The 21,586-nt window shown below is 38.1% G+C and overlaps 1 protein-coding gene across 3 annotated transcripts; it reads right to left on the bottom strand.

Moving 5' to 3' along the window:
- Positions 1-474: 474 nt before the first annotated feature.
- On the bottom strand, positions 475-20,811 carry LOC105054474 (casein kinase 1). 3 transcript variants are annotated; one of them, XM_010935993.2, is made up of 14 exons: positions 19,865-20,808; positions 19,712-19,752; positions 18,690-18,759; positions 18,455-18,603; positions 18,177-18,272; positions 15,660-15,730; positions 6,557-6,618; positions 6,403-6,466; positions 6,211-6,295; positions 5,937-6,063; positions 5,717-5,790; positions 5,564-5,627; positions 5,331-5,467; positions 475-1,191 (listed from the first exon to the last, which is right to left on the bottom strand). In XM_010935993.2, exons 1-14 carry the CDS (start codon positions 19,938-19,940, stop codon positions 889-891), a joined length of 1,419 nt encoding a protein of 472 aa, XP_010934295.1. In that variant the 5' UTR covers positions 19,941-20,808; the 3' UTR covers positions 475-888. The 3 variants fall into 3 exon arrangements, with proteins under 3 accessions (XP_010934295.1, XP_010934296.1, XP_073101507.1); XM_010935994.2 differs by having other exon boundaries at positions 5,564-5,624; XM_073245406.1 differs by having other exon boundaries at positions 1,094-2,590; positions 19,865-20,811.
- Positions 20,812-21,586: the final 775 nt, after the last annotated feature.

The following is a 21,586-nucleotide window of genomic DNA, read 5'->3' as shown; positions in this document are numbered from 1 at the left end:
TTCACTGGCTTCTCAAGATTGGAGAACATGTAATATCCGTAAAGGAGTTTGATGTACCACGCAAGTGGTTTTTGTCATCAAGGGATAACCATTTTGACATGCAAATTGGGCAGAGGCGAGATGAAAGATAGTAAAACAAGGAAATACATGAAGAACAGCCATGCCCCATTGTAAATAGCCGAGCATAGGGACAGAACAATAGTCCTACCAAAAACCAAGCAAAGAATTTAACGACGCAGTCTAGAAAGATAGGTTTAACCTTCAGATTAGAAGCATTAGAGCAAATGGGTTTGAGTCTCTAAGCAAGAAACTGTATTAAGCACAAAAATGTTTCTAAGCACAGCAGAATTTGCAGACCAGAAGCCCCCAGATTATTTGGCATTAAAAGAGAGAGACAAACCCGATCATTTGCACACGTTTCTCCAACAAAAACTCTTGGATATATTAGCTTTTAATGAAAAATAAAAGACCATGGGGCATAAACAGTACTTTATTTGAATAAGTCTCATATAAACAATTATCTTGCAGGAACACGCACATCCCTGTTTTAAGCCTACAACACAAGAAGGCCTGAGCAGCCCAGGATGAGAATATACTGTTCCTTGATCGATCCTTAAGAATAAGTAAGGACAATAGATTGCTAATTGAATTGCTCTTAAGCACCTTACCACCGTCAATTGGGAATTACCAAGGGTTTCAGGCAATGAATATACGCAAATGAGAATGAAATTTTGCCAATTAAGCAGATCTCATCCCAATGGGTAGAAAAGGATATGAACAGAGAATCAATTAGTATAAAATGGTCATGAAAATGTTGACGAAATGGCAAAGAATATCAAATTCTTTAAATGAGCAGCAAAGTTCTTTATCAGTTGACCTCTTTCCTCTTTACTTCCTCCGCTCACCACTGATCGAGAGGAACTCAAAGCTTCGGTGAGGAGGGTCATCACGGGAAACCCTTCCTGAAGAATTTCGAGCAAGTGATGAGACCCTGGCCTCTGGTCCAGAATGATGGAGTCTTTGGGTGGTGGATGGGCGGTTGCTAGTGCTGCTGGAGACCAACCGACATGTGCGACTGAATTGATCACTTGGATCTGCAGAAGAACTGGGCCGGCTACTTGAAATGACGGCCCTTTTTGATGTGCTGCCATTTCGAGAAGATGATGCACGGATTTTATCTGAATCATGGGCCTAATAGCCAAACCATATGTTGTCAATGACACACCCATTAAAAAACAAAATGCATTTAGAAATGACTTCCCTTTGTCATATAAGCAGAAACAGACAAAAAAAAAAAAAATCATGTGATTTCCCAGTAAAGAACTTAAGTCATCCACTAATGTGCTGTGATAATTCAAAGAAGCCTTGCGATAATTGTGAATGCGTTTCTAGACAAAATATCAAATCAACTTTTGATCGTGCCATTACCCAGCAGAAGAATGAAAGGAACAAAAACAGCTGGTTCTTTGAGGATAAAAACACATCAAGACTTGTAATGGAAGTGCTTCGATCCTTCATGATGCAAGAGGAGTTTGTGGATTTACCTGCAAAATTTTTGCAACTTGGCCTCTTAACTATCACTTCCAAACGAAAACTGGAACTCGACCACCTTCATATAGTGTCCATAGTTTACATTGATTAAGCTCCAGAGAATATCTGGACTGTCAGTTGAACTAATTAGAGCCAAGATTGGAGTTGTTTTCTTACTTTTCCTGCTCTTCTTGTTAAAAGTCATTTAAGGATTTCCCAACATACACCTTCTGGCACGTAAGATACAAATGGACATTTCTGTCACTGAATTGTTATACATTATAAGGCTATAGATTGGACATTGGTGTTGAGGGTTATCTTTGTCATCAGTGACATTTATACTTATGTGAGAAAGGGGTCTAATAATCAGCATATTTCCTTGGGAGAAGGCTGGACAAGCCACTGCTACAGTTGTGGTTGGTATTTTATCTCATTTTAAACTACATCATGTTGATGCAAATTGCCATGCTATGAAACGGAGAAACATTCCAGATAACATTATGTTTGAGAAGTAGTTTGAAGCATCTCGTGATAGTACTTGAATGTGACAACCAACACATAACTCTGAACAAATTTCAGCAAAGTTAAGTTTCTCAAAGTGCACCAAAACAACACCAAGCTTGTTCCGAGTCAAACACTGTCACACCTAACAAGTCACCGCTACCGTCCATCAACCACAAACACAAGTGGATTCTTTATAATCAGATTGGGCTTACTTTAGTTCAAGATCTTACAAATTAAGCAAGTCAGCTTGACCCTGACGATTCAAAAAAATTCTTGTGAACAAGGTTCCCACAGCCTTAACAATCCGTTACAACAGAAATGTAAAACAGGGTTCAATTAGAAGAGAAAGCTCATAACTAGATAAACAAAGACTCGAAAGTTCCTTGGTCACTACAATGGCAAGCCAACATTCAATACCCAGTGTACCAAACTTCACCAAGTGAACTTGGAAATCAGCTCAGTCAACTTGACTCAGCAGGTTTTCAAGTGGACCAGAGCCAAAAAACTTCCCCTTCATTAAACTGTCCTTGGGATAGATTTTGGATTATATGACTTGCTGAGCAACAAAAAAGTAAAATGAGTGGAGTGACTCAATGAGTCTCAAAGATAAAACAACCCAAATCTTATTTGATGCCAACTAAATAAATTATCACAAAGCCAAGTTGCCCGACCATCCTCTCTTAATTACTGCCACTCTGACGACCAACCCACCAAGCCAGGTAGGTGCTGACCTTTGCTCTTTCTAAATTGAAAAGAGGAAGAGGATTGACAAGAAAACAATAGATAGTCTTCACCACCAAACTCTTCCAATCCAACCAATGCTCCTCCACTACCATCCACCAGCTTCAGCTCGCCTCCTTGAAAAAAACAACAAGCCTCATTTTCCTCCCTCGTGAGCAAGCCCACCACACCCCCCCACCCACCCAGACCAGACACATTAACCTTGAGAAATCTTGCCAGACACATTAACCTTGACAAACCCTGGCACACAACATGCACATACCCACAAACACCCACACGCATGCACATTCATGCATACACCCACAAACACCCACACACTCAACACATGCCCACATGCACGCACATGCATGCACACACATGCACATGCATGTATATACACATGCATGCACGCAGGGCGACCACACATATACACACGTATGTGTGTATACATATATGGAGAGAGAGCACTAAAACCTAGTAGTGGGCCCAAATGCTTCTATCATGACCAATTCTTAACTCACGAAGAATAGAATAATATACAAAAAATCCTCACACTAATGAGTTCTGCTTAGCATCACGGACTTATTCTGAAAGCTTAAGCTTTTGGACTGAGTCCATGACAAGTGGTATTAGAGCCTAGCCCAATGTGCATCCCAACCCTTATTAGTCTTGTGGGCCCCTCACTGGGGGATACCAAGGTTGAGGAGGACCTGGCAGGGTCATGTAGGACCTATGCCATGGGTGGGGCCCCACTCTCGAGTAGGAGCCAACCATGATGAGGGCATCATGAGGTTAGGTGGGGAAGATTGTCATAACCCTACATAGACTAATAATAGGGGTGCCATATGGGTCTATTATCCCAGGCTGTTCCTCATCCCAACAGCTTAAGCTTTTCAGTTGTAAGTCCATAACATTAGGCATTCTTGTACCTTTTGGTTAAGTTGATACTAAAGTTGCATCAAGTTATTCCATGGGCAAATATAAGATAAACACAAGCCATGTTAGATTGACTGCATGGATTTACAACCCTGGTAATCATATATAAAAACATATATTAACACCTTAAGCATCCAATATTTGAAACTAAATTCCCTGCATGTCACTACAAAGAAAAGAGTCCAGCAGTGAAACATATTGCCAATGTGATCAAGGCAATAAATGGAACGCTGAGCTACATAGTATCATGTCCAAGTCCAAAAGTGCCAATACTTCCACACAACTAAATTTGGAGAGTTTGAAGAGTTAAGATACATATGTATTCATTCCAAGGGATTGAGATTTTTCTCACAAACATACAATAGTAGAAAGGAAAAGGTAGTCACTTGCAATCCATGTAGTATCTTCAAGGACAAAGTCAAAAAAAGGGTAGTTTATTGCATATAAATGTGTTAGTACTTGATACATGAAAAGAGCATGTTGCATAAACATCTTCCCTCAACTGGAAGCGTAAGTTGCACCAAATGACAGTGGAAAGAGTTGTTGCACATCTAGCACAAGAATTCCTAAATAAATATAAGATAGTGCTATCCTATGGCTCATAATTTTAGCAACACTCTTCAAAGAAAGAATCATATACAATCCTCCCATTTGTCGTATTAGATATTCCCTTAAAGATTACAATGAGGGGGAAAATCATACATCTCAAAAAGGTCATCAATAAGGTCAATTTTCAAATCCTATCATTTAATGATTAAAGAACCTTTTCAACATGCCCTAAGAGCATTCTTCAACATGAGATGAAAATAAGTTTCAATATTGTAACTTCATGGATTGCAAGGTTGTCCAAATCGGCTAGGCGATCCAAGGAGTTTAATCCTTTAGAGGCCTAGGCTGAAAACTTAGGTAGCAAAGAAAGCACATGAAAAATAAAAAAAATGAAAAAAAAATAATATGGTTTCATATATAGTCATATGTGGTCCATGAAAAACATATCAATGAAAATCATTTTGATAATGAGGAAGGTCGTCAACTACGTGAGTCGTGGGATAGAGAATTCTTTCACTTTAGTTTTACTTAATATTTTTTTCTATTAAGTGATTTAAAGTATTTAAAGCTTCTTGAGAAAACATAATATGTTTCTGGTATCAATCAGTATCATAAAGCACATGTTAAAATTTTTCCTAGAAACATAACATGGACTCCACTTCTTTCTCTCTTGACATGAACACTTTTTAAAACAAAAGGCAGAAAAAATTTAGTGACTTCAATAAATCAATGAACAAGGCACCAGGCACCTGCCTGGGTGCCAACCAAGTGCTTGGGCAGCAAGCTCACCTAAAGGCCTGGAATGCAATAGGTGCCTAGGTGGTTGGATCGTCAAAGTGCCAAGGTCAGACCACCTAGGCACTTCTGACAATCTTGATGGATTGCACATAAAGATGCTTGTAATAAGCTTAATGTACAACCATGCAGCATCTTTGGAACAAGCAAAAAAAGGAAGAATGAAAAATACCTGGATATTATAACTTTGCACAATAATTCTAGATAATCAAACATGAGGTACATGGGCAATTTTAGATTCAGGGAAGAATGAAAAATCTTAAAAGAAAAAAAAAACTCCAATTAATATGACTTACAGTCTCTTTGGGTGACAACAGTGAATCCTCTAAAGCTTTGTGCTTCGAATGGTCTCCATGACGACCAGAACCTGAACCATGTCTCCTGGCAAATGCTTCAACTGCACCAGAGAACCTATCACGAATCTCTTGCCCTACTGAAAAGCGAAGAAAGAAAGCTTAGTTTGTCAGACATCCCATGATCATCTGCTGGCCCTTCCCAGATAATAACTTTACCAGAATTAGAAAACAACCTGAAGTTCTTTCTGCCCTTTCCACAGATGGTCCAATAGCTCCACCTGTTCTTCCACTGGGCTGCTGAAAGTTAAGAAATTATGGAATATAAGCACATGAGAGCAGCAATATAGGCCAAACTCAGAACATGGAAGGTAACTTATAATACATACTCTCGCTCTAGGATTGGAACCAATCTGTGGATACTTCAATACTGTCCAGTCAAATACATAATCAAATTGATAACCTGTACAGTTCTTTTGTCAGGAGCCACATAGCATATTCTAGAAAAAGGCAGATAGAACTTGCAGTGACATCTTTTGATTTGACTGAGTAGAACTAACATTGGAGAAGGATTACAAAATCAAAACAAAACTTATTGATCAGACCCACCTTCTCGAATAAAGAGGTCACGGAAAAGTCTCTTCAAGTAAGAATAATCTGGCTTGTCCTCAAAACGCAATGACCGACAATAATGGAAGTATGAAATAAACTCTGATGGATATGATTTGCACAGCACCTGCATCACAATGTAGTGCAATATATCTTGTTAATCTCCCTGTAATTGCAACGAAATGTAATCATATGATCATCAAACTTAAGATCTTTAAATGCATTTGCTGTTCAAATTGAAAGATACAGAAAACATGAGAACATTTTAAAGTACCTCAACTGGAGTCAGCATTTTCTTTTCACTAATCTTATCATACTTCTGCTTTTTAGTGCCAGCTTTTAAACCCTGCCAGGGAAGGCTAAAGTGCAAATACCAAAAAAATAAAGAACATAAAATAAGCATAAAACTATAAGCATCCACTATCATGGCCAAAGAAGAAAATGAAACAGAAATTGTAAAACCAACCTTCCTCTTAAGAAATACATAAGCACATAACCAAGAGACTCCAAATCATCTCTCCTGCTTTGTTCTGCAGAAAAATGAGGAACAGACAGTTGCTGGATCAATGAAGGGCATGAAACCAGCAAACAGTTAAAATATGTGAGGCATGACAACTCACCAACTCCAAGATGAGTATTGACACTGGCATATCTTGCTGTTCCTGTAAGATTCTTGTTCTCCCTGTAAAACAGGATGTAATACGTCTTCAGTGAATGAACCAAAAGGCAAACATTTATTAATATGTGTCTCAAGAAAAATGACTTGGACATACAGATGTTTGAATGAAGGCATATTCTCAAAATTATTGTCAATGAGATAAGCACACATTAATTAACATGGTTGCCAGGGTACAACCATATGAAGGAAAAATAAAAACAGAGTTACGAGGAAGCATAAAACATTTTACATGTCCATATACATATACATGGCGTGAAACATATCATAAATATATATGCGCATGCATGCATACTGCGTACATATACACCGATACTTTTGCAAACATGGATTAAAAATACACAATGAGAATATCATAAGTATTAGTTTCCCAATAAAACAATAAAAGATGGCATTGGGACCATTTCAAGTTTTTAGAGAAACAAATTACCAGGAATAAAATGACAGTTTAATATAGTTCCATGCATAAGGGTGGCTATGGCAACGTGGCCCAAAATGAGACTCATACTTAAGGTAGTTATGTACTGGAGGCTCCAATCAAACCAAAGCACATGCAAATTTACTAGCAATAGGCCTGAGCTACCCCCCCTGCATGCAAAGTTTTCAGCCTGGTCCAAGTTGAGATCGTCATATTTAACAATCCAAATCAAGTGAAGCCATTCAAGAAACAAAACTGGGGCATCACTTCATGATTCTTGTGACTGTATATCCATTCAAGAAGCCATATATACAATTCATGCCTGCAGGCATGTGTGTGTGTGTAGAGAGAGAGAGAGAGAGAGAGAGAGATGAACCTAGCGACACACCTACACTTGGGTGTAGCCAAGTCTAGATCCATTTGCCTCACCCACCATTTGATCAACGTGCATCTTGAAAGCCATCAAACTGTCATTAACAGCAGCCAGGTCCAATGCACCAATGGGATGGGATGGGATATGCTGCCCATGCTCAAAGCCACACACCACCCTGGTACCCACTCGCCGCCCCTCTCTCTCTATCTCACTCTCTCTCTTTCTCCCTCTTTGGTCTTCATCTCCACCATCTCCTCTATTTCTTTCTCTGACCACCTCCTTCTTCCCTTGCTTTGAGGCCAAGATCCGATGCTCTGATGCACAGAGACAATGCCTAGAGCCGACACTTCATTCTCCTTCACCTCTCTACCATCTCCTCTGGTTTCTTCTCTAACCTTCTTCACCCACTGCAAGCCCCACGATCCATGGCTCCGATGCAACTCTAGTGCCAATGCCCAAAGCAGATGCTTTGTTCTCCTTCTTTCTATCTTCATCCTTGCCTTGATTTTTTTTTTTTCCTTTGACCTCCTTCCCTTGATGCAAGGCCTAGGATCTGCGACTCTAACGTGCAGAGGTAGCACCCAAAGCCAACAACTAGAGTCGATCATTCAGTCTCTTTCTTCCCCTATCTTTGGATTGGTCTTTAAAAGCATTGATGGATTGATGATATAGCATGATTGTTGTGTAAGGATTGGTCTTTAAAATATTGTTGCTAAATTATGCTATGGCATGGTTGGTCCCCAGTTTTGGTGGATTGAAGATATATGTAGAGCTGAACAAATAACCAAAACCCGAAGAAACCCACCTAATCCGACCCAATAAATATCAGTTTCGATCGGTTAAAAGACCCAAACCGAACCCAACCAATATAGTATTTCACACACTTACTTTTATTTTGGATGGCGTCATTTAGACTTCAATACTTCAATACTTCGTTTAGACTTCATTCTAAAGGTTTAGTCCTTTTTTGCATTAAATTGACAAAAAAAAAAAAGCAAATAAGCTTAAGTGGGCCAATATTGGATTTGAATCAACATTGGATCAACACTGAAGCTCAAACCGACACAGCCCACTTGAACCCACTGCAAACCGTTCACTTCGGTTTCAAACGGTTTATATATGATAAACGGTCGGCAGCGGATTGAATTTTCTTCAACCCGATTGGGTCCGGTCGGATGAAATTTTTCTCTCAACCCGACTAAACCCGACCCGTGCTCAGCCCTAGATATATGTGAGATGGATGTTGATCTTTACAAGTGAGTGATGGTTGTCTACGTTGTTCGTTTTGATTCTTTCCTAGTCAACAATGTGAATCATAGTTTATGATGTATACTGGATGATGTTTAATTTACAATGGGGATATTTTGCTTTTTTGCACTTGATATTTGCTTTTGTTTTGTATTGGATAATGGTGGAAGGGTAATTCAATACTTCCCCAACCAAGACTAAGGGCTTCTATTCTTCAAGTACCTCAAATTGTCCAACAATTCATTGTGCAAAATGAAAACCACACTTTCTATTATCTGTTTTTAATGAAGAGATGAAAATAATTTCTTACACCATCAAAAGATGCACATCAGAGTCTTGATCTTAAACCTGGCAGAAAGCAATCTAGCAATGAGGCAACCCTCATCTAACCGAGTGTGGCCTCGACTGTATCTATTTATTTCTGAGATGCTTGTAATTATTCCTGCAGACTAGGTGTTTATCATCTGCGGTTGAGTGTCTATCGTGGAACGATTGGTGTTTATTTCTACGACATCAGCATTTACCATTATTAGGGAGGCAGAAAATCAAAGAGCAAACCTGGAATTTTCTATTTATCGCCTGCACAGTTCATGTTTACTCCAAACCTGTTAGTGTTTATTTTTGAGCACTAAGTATTTGTTCCCTTTGAACTTTCTGATTATCCTTGTCGGTTGATGTTTGATACAAGGCAACCCTCACTTGACCAAGTGTGGCCAGAACTTTTTCTGTTTATTTCAGTGACATTTCTTTTTATTCCTGTAGAATAGGTGTTTATCATTTTAGGTTAAGCATTTATCATGGATAGATTAGTGTTTATTTCTGCAGCATCAGTGTTTACCATCGTGAGGAGGGCAGGAAGGCAGAGAGTAATCCTACAATTTTCTATTTATCTCTTACATGATGGGTATTTATTACCAACATGACAGTATTTAGTTTTGAGTGCTTACTGTATATTCCCTCCATATTTTCTGTTTATCCCTTTTTGTTGCTATTTACTATAAGGCAGCCCTCAGGTGACCGAGTGTGGCCAGAACATTTTCTACTTATTTCTATGGTTTTTGGCAGAGCTAAGTGTTTATCATTCGGGGTTAAGTATTTATCATGGATGCATTAGTGTTTATCACCATAGAGTTAGTACTTATCATGGTAGAAAAGGTAGAGAGCAATCCTGCAGTTTTCTGTCTATCGCTTACATAGTTTGTGTTTACCTCGGCCGGTTAGCATTTATTCTTAAGCACTTAGTATTTTTTTTCTCCAAACTTTCTGTTCATCCTTCTCCACTGCTGTTTAACTACAAGGCAACCCTCAACTAACCAAGTGTGACCTGAACTTCTTCTATTTTATTTACGTGACATTTGTTTTTATTTCCGCAAGCTAGGTGTTTCTCATTTGGGTTTAAGTGTTTAACATAGGTTAGTCTTATTCCTACACCATTAGTCTTTACCATGATGGGGAAGGCAGGAAGGCAGAGAGCAGAAATCAATTTTTTGTTTATCTCTAGCACTATTAGTGTTTACTCCTAGCCTGTAATTGTTTATTCATGAGCATTTAGCATTTATTCTCTTTAAATTTTCTCTCAATCCTTTTCCATTGCACGACTGCATCTTAAGTGCTTACCTAGGAGTGACACTCAAGAAGACCACAAATGAATTCACAACTTAAGAAGAAACATTAAGCATTGACCATCCAAGACATGATTCAACAAAATTACAATGTATCAATTACTATGCAAGACCCAAAAACATAAAATTTAGAATTACAGAGTGCCAATTGCCAATTTAGACAAGATCCAACGAAATTGGATGCATTTCATCTTGTATAATAGCGTAACTCATAAACAAAAAAATTAATTTTTGCTCTCTGCCTTTCCCACGATGGGAAACACTAATGTTGCAGGAACAAACACTAGCATGTCCATTACAAAAAGCCCAAATGGTCAACACCTAGTCTGTAGGAATAAACACAAATATCATAGAAATAAACATCAAAAGTTCTGGTTGTACTGGATCATGTGAGGACTGCCTTGAAGCAAACAAGAACGGAGAAGGATGAATAGTAAGTATGGAGAAAAAAAATATCAAGTATTTACAAATAAACACTAACCAACTACGAGTAAACACAAAATAAAAGCGATAAATAGAAAACTACAAGATTGTTCCCCACCTTCCTGCCTTTCCCACGATGTTAAACATAAACACTGCAGTAATAAGCACAAACATGTCCATGATCAACACTTAATCTCAAATGATAAACACCTAGTCTACACAAAAGTCTCAAAAATAAACAAAAGAAGTTCTGGCCACACTCCATGAGGTGAGGGTTGCCTGTAGTAAACAACAATAAAGAAGGATTAATTGTGTAAGAGATGAACTGAAACTTGCAGTATTGCTCTCTACTTTCCTGCCTTCCCGGCAATGGTAAACACTAATGCTACGGAAATAAACACTAACCCATTCATGGAAACACTTAACCCCAGATAATAAATGCTTAGTTTGTGTGAACAAACACAAATGTCCTACAAATAAAAAGATACTGGTCACACTCGATCAGGTTAGGGTTGTCTCATGGCAGGATTCCTCTTTACCAAATTTAAGATCAAAACTTTGATATTGTTCAACATACATCTTTTTGGCAATGTAAGAAAATTGTTTCACTTATTTATTATAAAAAAAAGAAAAAAAATTGTTTCCAAGGTTTGCCATCTTGAAACTAAACCCCGTACTGATACCATTCTATTACAATGTCGATACACGGTTCAGTATGGTACAAGACAGCGTACCAAGTGTCAGTACGGTACAAGACACCGTATCCATTTGCTACCAGCATGGTATGGTAGGCTCACTATCAAGCAATATGGCAGATTGTTTCCATTTTGCATGATAAACTACTAGACAATTAGAGTTACTTAAAAGATACAAGTCCTTAATCCTGATTGTGAAAGACTAAATTCTCTTTCCAAAATTATCCAAAACAAAATCAAAACAAATACGAGGTGCAAAAAAGCAAACCATCTAAATTAAACATCATCCAATATATATTATAAATTATGATTCACATCAATTGATAAGGAAAGAACCAAAGTGAAATCATAGACAATCATCACTCGCTTGTAAAGATCAACATCCAACTCACATATATCCTCAATCCACCATCCTTAGGAACAATCATGCCATAGCATAATTTAGCAATAACACTGTAAAGACCATTCCTTGCATACCAATCATGTCATATCCTCAATTTACCAAAGTTTATAAAGACCAATCTAGCGTTAGTTCTAGGTGTCGCCTCCACGCAGCGGATCCTGGGCCTCGCGGCAAGGGAAGGAGGTTGGAGAGAAAAAAAACCAAAGGGGATGGTGGAGATGGGAAGAAGAATGAAGCATCACCTCTGGGTGTTGGCTCTAGGCATTGCCTTTGCGCATGGGAGCCGAAGATCCTAGGCCTCATAACAAGGGAAGAAGGGGGTTAGAGAAAGAACAACAAAGACAATGGAGAGGGGAAGAGGGATAATGAAGCACGACCCTAGGCCTTGTCTTTGTGCATCCGAGTATTAGATCCTGGGTCTCGTAGTAGGCGAAGTCGTAGGAAAAAAAAATCAAGGAAGAGATGATGGAGAAGAAAACCAATGGAAGGCGAGAGATAGTTGGAACTACGATGGGGGATGGCCATTGGCAGGGTGCATCCGCGGGATGGGCGAGGGCGTGGGTGGTGCATCCCATCCCATTAAGTAATGCTTCTCCTTTTCTTTAGATGCAACAGACCTGGCCGCTACTAATAGCGGTTTGCTGGCTTCAGGATGTGAGCAGATCAAATGATGGGAGAGGTGACCAAGTCCGCACTTGGCTACTCTCAAGCGTAGCCAAGTCCATCACCCCCCCTTCCTTCTGTGTAAACATATGTGCATTGTATATACATACATATACATATGCATACACACACATATATGCATGTGAGTGATAGAGGACTCATACATTTTGCTGCTTTGCAGTTTTGCCTTGAACCAAACCAAAGAGGAGACCTGGCTCTAGTTACTGTTGTCAGTTGGTAGGCTCCCACCAGTGCTCTTAGAGGCCGAGGTCCATGTTAGAAGAAAATGCAGAGGTCCATCAATTTACTGAATTTAGGCAACAAAAAATTCAGGCATCAAGTAATTAGTTAGAAAAGGGGTTTGCTGTAAAGTTCTGAACTTTCTTATCATTTTCCTTTTCTGTATTGCATCACTCTAGAGCAAGGATTCAAATCCCATGGGATGGGGTCATCCAGGTTTCCAGTGGAATGGGATGCCCTGCATATTGGAACCTGGACTGTAGATGTCCCATCACATCCCAATCGTTTTCTTATTCCATCCTGGCACTTGGGCAATGCCCCAGTCAAACACTCGGGGCAATGGGATGCCATGTCATCCCACTTGCATTCAAAACCTTGCTCCTAATATATTTTGAGCAAGAAAGAGGCTTGTATTAACATAAGAATGGTATCAGGGGATTCTTTAAAAATAATTGCATTAAATTTTGCCAAGTAATTTACTCCTAATCAAGATCGCAATGCGGTTGACTGACCCTTGTTGCATAGCTTTATTCAGGTTATTTGAATGGAATGAATAAGTTGGGATCAAAATAGAGGAATAGGAGGATCAAGTCTGGATAAAACTATTCAACCATTTTGATCGAATAGCTTCATCTGACTTAAAGTGGAGTAAGTATCTAAAAGGTGCCTTTCAGCTTTTCTAAAACCCCAAAAGTACACCTTCCTTTAACATGCTTTATTGAGTTTATTCTGATGCCAAAATTGTTGCTTAGCAAAAATAAAGCCAAATAAGTGGGGTTTATTTAGGCTCATTCCAGTTTATTCACAAGCCAAAAGGGGCCTAAGTCACTGTAAGCCAGGTCAGTTAACTTCAAGTTGAAAGGTCAGAATTTCTTACCACGGTCCCAACCTAACAGACCCAGACACTGATGGTTAACACCTATTTGAAGCAAGGTTTTAAATACTGATACCGGACCCCATGCTAGTTGTCGGTCGGTATGGTACAATATCGTACTGTACGGTAACGTACCGTACCAATAATAAAAAAAATTAAAAAAAAAGTTCTACAACCAACAGAAAAAAAAAGGCAAACCGGGCCGAACCGGACTGAACTGTACCAAACTGATCGGTTCGGACCATTTTCGAAAATCCGGCAGGACCTGTCCCGATTCTCCGCCGATCCGGTTCGGCACGCCTCGAACCGTTCGGTTTGGAACGGTTCTGAAAACCATGATTTGAAGGGCTCCAACCAGACTTGACCCAAACTTTACCCATATTTTATCACCATGGGCCCTTTTTGGACTAATCTGATCTGACCTGAACTTAACCAACATAAATTGTGTTTGGGTTCCGAAATTTAGAGTTCAATGAGAGTTCAGTTTTAGTTTTAATTTTGCTTTCAGGTTGGGTTTGTTCTGGGTATTTTCTTGCTTGGGACGGGTATGGGCTGGACTTGAACAGTTGAACCCACCCAATCCAACAAAGCTGCAGTCATAAAATACCAGTATAGACAAAATGTGAGCAATCTATACATTCCATATATAATGGGAAGGACTTGGGAATTTAAAGACTTTGAAGCAGATGGTTCTACTGCTCTATACATATGACCTAACAATTCTATTTAATTGTTTCAGTGACTAAAAGCATCTAGATGCAAAATAGAGAATATTTGGATATAAAGATCCAAGAAAATACGATATAAACTTCCAAGAAGTAATAATCCATAGCAAATGATTTTCCCAGTGATGGAGAAAAGCAAACGAAATGCAAGGTGACTTTGTCTAAATTATTTTCTGGGAAAATCTGATAACCTGAAGCACCATCTTGACAGGGCTGTGCCAATATCAGGAAATTTCAGAGATAAATTGATTAGTTAAGATGATACATGATTATTGATGACTCACCATCCAACTTTAGGTTTAATTGTTCACATAAAGTGAACGTATGTTTGCCACTAAAATGTCCACACATCTTTATAAATCCCTCTTCAACACCTCTGCCATTCAATTTCTCCTCATTGAGATAACTTGCTATAGTGATGGTGAACACATACAATACAAGGAAATGTACAATGATGAACAGAATGCAAGAACAGTGCTGATAAACATATGTTAGTGGTTAGCCAGGTGAACAGAGTATAATAAGTGAAAAGTAGGGAATATGGGCTACTTATCTAGGAACAAATTGTACACCAACTTGCTGATTCACATACAATATATTGACTAAACCAATTGGTTCACTTTGTGAAGCAGGTTGAATGAAGGGCTGAATTGAAATACTCTACTATCAAGGAACAAGAAAGACGGCAGCTTCGAACCATATCACATCACTTCAAAGCGGGTTGAATTAGGGGATTAGTTGGCAAGTCTACTATCTAGGAACAAGCAAAAAATTAGGCTTGATGAGCCAGTAAAACCAATCTAGGAAATGACCCACCACCATGTCAATCAACAGATTATTAGCTGAAACCAGCAATCTACGTTTGACCAACTCTAACGAAGTGGTCACTTGTTCTTGGAGGATTTAAATGTTTTATCGGGTGAAGGAATATGCCTCTGTAATGACCATGCAGCTTAATCAATTCATCTCCAACATATAATCTAACTACTAGAGGAGGCTTGCTAGATATCTAAACTTCACAGAAGTTAGCTGAGTGAGAACTTAAGTAGCTAGGTACCTCCATTCAAAGGCTACAAATAGTGTATGAAAGAAGACACTATATTTTAGATCTCCTTCTCCAACATGTCATCTTGTGATTTTCCAAGTATGTAGCAACATATAAGCAGCACTTTTTCTTATTCCATAGTATCAAACGTGACCTTCTTAAATTAAACTACGAGTTGAATGACAAAATCATTTCAAGTTGAGCTCACAAATAAATATAACACTAAGCAAAAATTAACAAATAACAACTGGACTTAAATATTATATGCAGGAAAAGGCACTATTTAATCTGAAAGTGATACGAGAAGTCACTGTTCACCTGTAAGGTATGTGCTTATGAGTTTGAAGGTCTCTATATTTTTTTGCAAGACCATAATCAATAATATAAACCTGACATAAAGACAGAGCATCAAAATAGCAAAAAGTGATAGTTCTACATTTTGGATTTGAATATAACAAATGAAGTTTCATGGATCCAGCAGCACAAGCAATTGTAACATGGAATTAAGATGCACATGCAAAACTTTATACTCTCAATACATAATCTGAATACATAACAGGCAGTTAAAGAAATTCCCTGAATAAAAATACAGTTAAAGAAAAGCTGAACATGTCAAGGCAACAATGGGGAACCAGCATAATCTTATGCCTTTCTGTCTTAACATTTTTGACTTTCATTATCCACTTCTACCGGTCCATCATGAACAACAACATTAAAACAAGCAAATGCTGGTATTCTCTGATGGTTCTGTTATATGCTCAAGTTTCAAGAGCACTGTCTTTCCTGTAATCAACATTTTCCGCAAACAACAGATCAAGCAGCTATCAGACTAGGTTAACTGGAGTTCCTATGGGATTATAATATACCTGGCAAGGTTACAGTGATAAGGATGTGGCTGCCATTAGTAACTGACACAGACCAACCTGGCATTAATTGCTCCCATCATAGGATGCTCGGGCAATTAAGTAATCACATTACATGGTAGAGGATTAGCTTATATGGTTTTTCCCTGTTAAACATTTAAATTCCAGGAAGCACATGGCCTGGCCATTATAGGTGTGAAAGACAAAACCACAATAATACAAAGAGGGGTATCTACCTCAACCTGTGACAGAATCTTTATGTTACGAAATTTTCTAATTCAAAACATTCACAGCATCGTTTGTAATTGATGTCCAACACGACATGCAAGGAAAGCATCTTGCCAAACAGTATACATTAGTTCCCAATAGAGGAAACCATCTGCACAGATCTGACTGAGATGTAAATAATACATTTTCGAAATATTGAGTTTAATGGGATCCATGTAATACATAAATCGAACCAATCATACCTTTTCAGTTATTCCTTTCTGAAAACATGCCTTTCAAGCAACCCAAGATTGTTTCCTTTTGTAACATTAGAAACTACAGGAGGGTTCCCATGATTGATATTAGGTGACAATTAGGTTCTTGGCTCTTAACTTTGGAAAACATTTCCGCAAGGTTTAAAATATCGATGTTGAGCCTTCTTTAGGTTTTGTCTGTGTCTTGATGGCACCAAGAGATTACTAGATGCCATGGTCCCAACTCCTAGACGGTCTGGTCTCCCAGTACTATATTGCAACACCATTTCTTTTTAACTTTTTTTGTAAATAAGTATATGAGTGAATATATTTTTTTTGAGCGAATAATGCATAATATAGTGCCAGTATCGGTACTAGCACCCATGGTTTGAATAAAACCGAAAAATTGCCAACAAATATAAATGAAATATCACTTTGTGTGACAAATTCCAAGTCTCTTTCTTCAAGGTAGATACAATTTTATCATCTTGTTTTGTAACCCTAAACCATGAATGGGCAACATGGTAAGCTCTTCACCATGTGAAAGCTCATTTTTAATTGCACATTGGTGATAATTTGTGATTGGAAAATACTATGATATGCCAAGAGTACTATAATTAAGTACTCTAATGCCACTGTTGTTGATAATATATGTTCAGTCCATATTATATAAATATAAACTCATTCTTTTTAGCTATCGGTGAATATTAATTCTACTATTTGGAATACAACGAATTTACTGCAAATAATATCATATGCTAACAGCAAATGCCTCTTGAATATGCATAAACAACATCAGGCTGATGTGACCATGCGGCACACAGTTCCAAGCTATCTTTTCTTTTGGAGGATAGCACACAATTCCAAGCAGTCAAGGATATCAAACACAATGTCCCAGCAAAAACAAAAATTTAAGGAAATAGATCACCATCTCTGTTATGTAATTCAAACAAGAACCAGCATCTAGTAGCTATATATGATAAGAAATGAGGACATCAAGAAAAAAGACAGCATTCATTTTGTTATCCATTTAACTCCTATCCTGAAACCAATAAAGCATATATATCACAACATGTGAATACTACTCAATAACACCATTGACATGCTCAGAGAACATCTAATAAACAAAATCTACAAGCCAGCCTTTTAAATTAACACAATGGAAATATTGTTCAACTCTGAAGGTAACCAGAAGTCAAGACAACAAATGTTTCACATAAACCACAATGAATGGCTTGAAACACTGAACTGCTAAAATTCCATTTGATGATAAAGTCTAGTATAGAAAATACCTATGCAGCTATGCTACTTAAATACATAATCTATGAACATTTTTCTTGGCTACAAATCTCCTGAACATTTCAAGGATAAACCAATGCAAAAGAGTTTTTTTTTTTTTTTTTTAAAAAAATGCATCAACGATTTTTTCTTTAAATAGAAACTAATCTTATGGAAGTCAACCTTTTTCACATCAAATTGGTATAAATTGTAGGAATGATGTAGTTGCAAACCTGATTTGCTTTGCGACCTAAACCCATCAGGAAATTATCTGGCTTAATATCACGATGAAGAAAGCCCCTTGAGTGCATATACTCAACTCGGTTAAGCTGTTCGTTAACATAGATAGAGAACATAACTAAAGCACTCAAAATAACAAAGTAAATGTTGTTTCTAAGCAAGAATTTTCAATCAGTAGCCAAAGGTAAAAATTCTTCTCTCTGTTTTTTTATAAATAGTCATCTTCCTTAAGAATGTAAAGTGGTGAACAGTGAGAAAATCATGTACTCACTAATTGATCAGCAAGCATAAGTACTGTTTTCAATGATAACTTCCGGTTGCAGTAATTAAACAGATCTTCCAAGCTTGGTCCAAGAAGATCGATGACCATGACATTGTAATCTCCCTCCACACCAAACCACTTCAAGTGGGGAATTCCAGCTTCATTTAAATAGCATAAAACAAAGAAATTACCAAGACTGACCACATAAACAGATGAAATGCACATCTAGAGACTACTAACTTACTTCCACCCTGAAGAAGCATATACAATTTAGACTCATAATGAAGCTGGGGATGTTTTGTCTTCACAGATTCCTGATAATTTTAGTATACAAATGGAAATTAGAAATTCTTGGCATGGAAGATATAACATGTGAGTATCAAATATTTTATAGGCAGAATTTTGAACACATTTGACACAGAGACATAAATAAGGTTTGGCAATCATCTTGTGTTCTCCTATCCAGTTTCATTGTAATCCACATGATGCTACAGTATATGAATCCTATAACAATGTCAGGAACCCATATATAAAAATTTACCAAAAATCCATTTGCATAGATCACTTCTATTACATGTAATCTCAGGTTCTTCCTGCAAATTCAAAATTGCAAAGACCATTGTCCATGAACCAGACCACAGATACCTTCTCAACTTTTCATTCTACTTAAAGAACAAGACTTAATTATAAGCTCATGTTCTGGAGGGAATCCACAGGTTTTACTCTAAAGACTGGAAAGGAGAAGGGAAGAATTATTAGATCACAAATCAAGCCACATAGCTAAGCAGAGATAAGAACTTTCTTCTGAAAAATACAGTCAGAGCCTTATAGCTGAATACCAGGTCAATTACTTTTAAGAGGATATATGGGAGTAATTCTGATAATGCAGTACAATATGAAAGATGAAAAATAGATGTTGGCAAAGTTATCATAGTTGCCACACCACCCCCCCCACCCCCCAGCACCTGCCAAGTTGCTTGAATTCTACGATGAAAGACCTTTCGCCAAAACCAACAGAATGGTTCATTTTAGTAACAACATCACCATCTGATCTTGGAAAAAAATATGTAGCAGTTTACAAAGAAATTTAGTCATTCAATTACATGTTGTCATATTCTTGAATATATGATATATCATATTCTTGAACATATGATAAGTTACAGAAAAGTTCAGAGAAATTAATGGACAAACAAAAAGAAAAAAAAAATAAAAATACATCTAAACTTTGGATGACTTCAGATGTGGAAGAAGACTTTCAGCACATACCAATTTGATGGCCACTTCCTCTCCACTCTGTATATTAACACCTATGCCAGATCAACCCAACACAAATATTAAACTCTCTAGCCAAACTAAAACATAAAACACAGACAGCATCAAAGCAAATCAAGACAAGAAAGGATAAGCAATTAAAAGTACCTAGATAGAGCTCGCCAAATGAGCCACTCCCGATCTTCCTCCCGAGCTTAAACTTCCCCCCAATAACATGGTCCATGATAATTTATAAAATAAAAGACGAGATCCAAACAAGAAAACAGACAAACTACTGATCCAACACCACGAAAAAGCTGCTCCTTCTATACAAAGAATCCTCGAATACTTCAGAAGAATTTAAAAGAAAAAAGAAACCTTTCCGTCTACAACCCACCAGAGACCCCTTCAAGAACTCTTAACCTTCCACTGGAACCAAAAATAGAAGCATCAGATGCATGCTCATCCAATCCTCAAAGATTTACGACCACCCCAAGCCGGAATCACCACCAACGTGACTTCTCTCCTTGCATTTCCCAGATGTTAGGGGCCTACATTACCACCAAAGCGAAACCCTATGCCTCCACCCCAATCACCAGACGCTCCGCATTCCGATTCCCACACCGCCAGATTCCAGAATCCCATATCCAAATCGGTACCCTAAGCATCCCCACCGCGGAAGCCGCCGGTCCCTAGGAATCGATCCACATTACCGCGGAATCGAAGCGCATGCCACCGCCGCAATCGATTCCACCCGCACCGCCCCCGCCGCCCCCCCCCCCCCCCCCAACCCCACCCCACCCGCGCCCCACCCAATCCCGGGCCCGCGAAATCCAACACCAATCCTCGAGACGCGGAGCGGCGTCGCACCCTGAGATCGGATTGAAGGGAAAAGAGGGGAAATCGACTTCTCCAATCAAAAAGAAAGATCGAATGCAGCACCGAATCAAGAAAAACAAGGATTTTAGGGAGATTGCGGGGGACGGGGGGGTCCCAAATTCTACGAACGGTTAGCCAGAAACGAGAGAGAGGAGAGGAGAAGGGAGGAGACGGAGGCGGAAAAGGAGGATTAAGAGGAAAAGGATGTGATAATGCCCGAAAAGGGAAAAACGGCGGGTGGGGCTTTATTTTATATTTTGTTCTTTTATTTGTTTTGTTTAATATTTTTGTTTATGATATTTCTGCCTGCCCCTTTGCTTAATATACGCTCGATATAGAGCTGCCGTGATGCGAGAAAGGTATCGGTTGCACGTTGATAACATGGTAGTCCAAATCACCTAATTTTCACTAAAATTCGCTTGAAATAATTTACTCGAAAAGAATACGTTCCGGTGTTACAGGAAGCCAAATCAATTCTTGTGCTGTTACAAGAAGTTTTCACCTGCCCTGATTTGAAAAAAAAAAAAATTCAGCTATATGATTTGATGTTATATAGAAAAATGACAAACTAGAAATCTTAATATGAGGATACCAAAACAAAAAAAAGTATTAATGGGAGGATCTTTTCCAAAAGTTTATTGTGTGATAAATCTTTTTTCTTGTTTCCTCTAATTAAAAATATTTCTATATTATTCATCTAAGATAATTTATCTCATGCTTGAAAATAAAAAATAAATTATGATGCTAAATTATTTATCTTAAAAATACTTTTTCTTAATTTAAGCAAAAATTTCAATCATCCGGCAAACGCTAAATCAAAAAAAAAAAAAAAAAAAAGATGAACACCTAATGGTGAATCAAATACTGCAAAAAAGCTAGATAATCAAGATCCCAACAAAATTTTACATGACCACAGCCTGGATGTAGGCAAAACCAAATAATAGAATGAGCCTAAATTGATATCAACCAAGATTATAATTAATTTGCTAACCATTTGTGAATGATTTATCT

This window comes from Elaeis guineensis, chromosome 11 (genome assembly GCF_000442705.2).
Source record: "Elaeis guineensis isolate ETL-2024a chromosome 11, EG11, whole genome shotgun sequence".
In the NCBI taxonomy this organism is placed as follows: Eukaryota; Viridiplantae; Streptophyta; class Magnoliopsida; order Arecales; family Arecaceae; genus Elaeis; species Elaeis guineensis.
The sequence above is the reverse complement of the archived record's forward strand: the minus strand, read 5'-3'. Positions and strand labels throughout refer to the sequence as shown.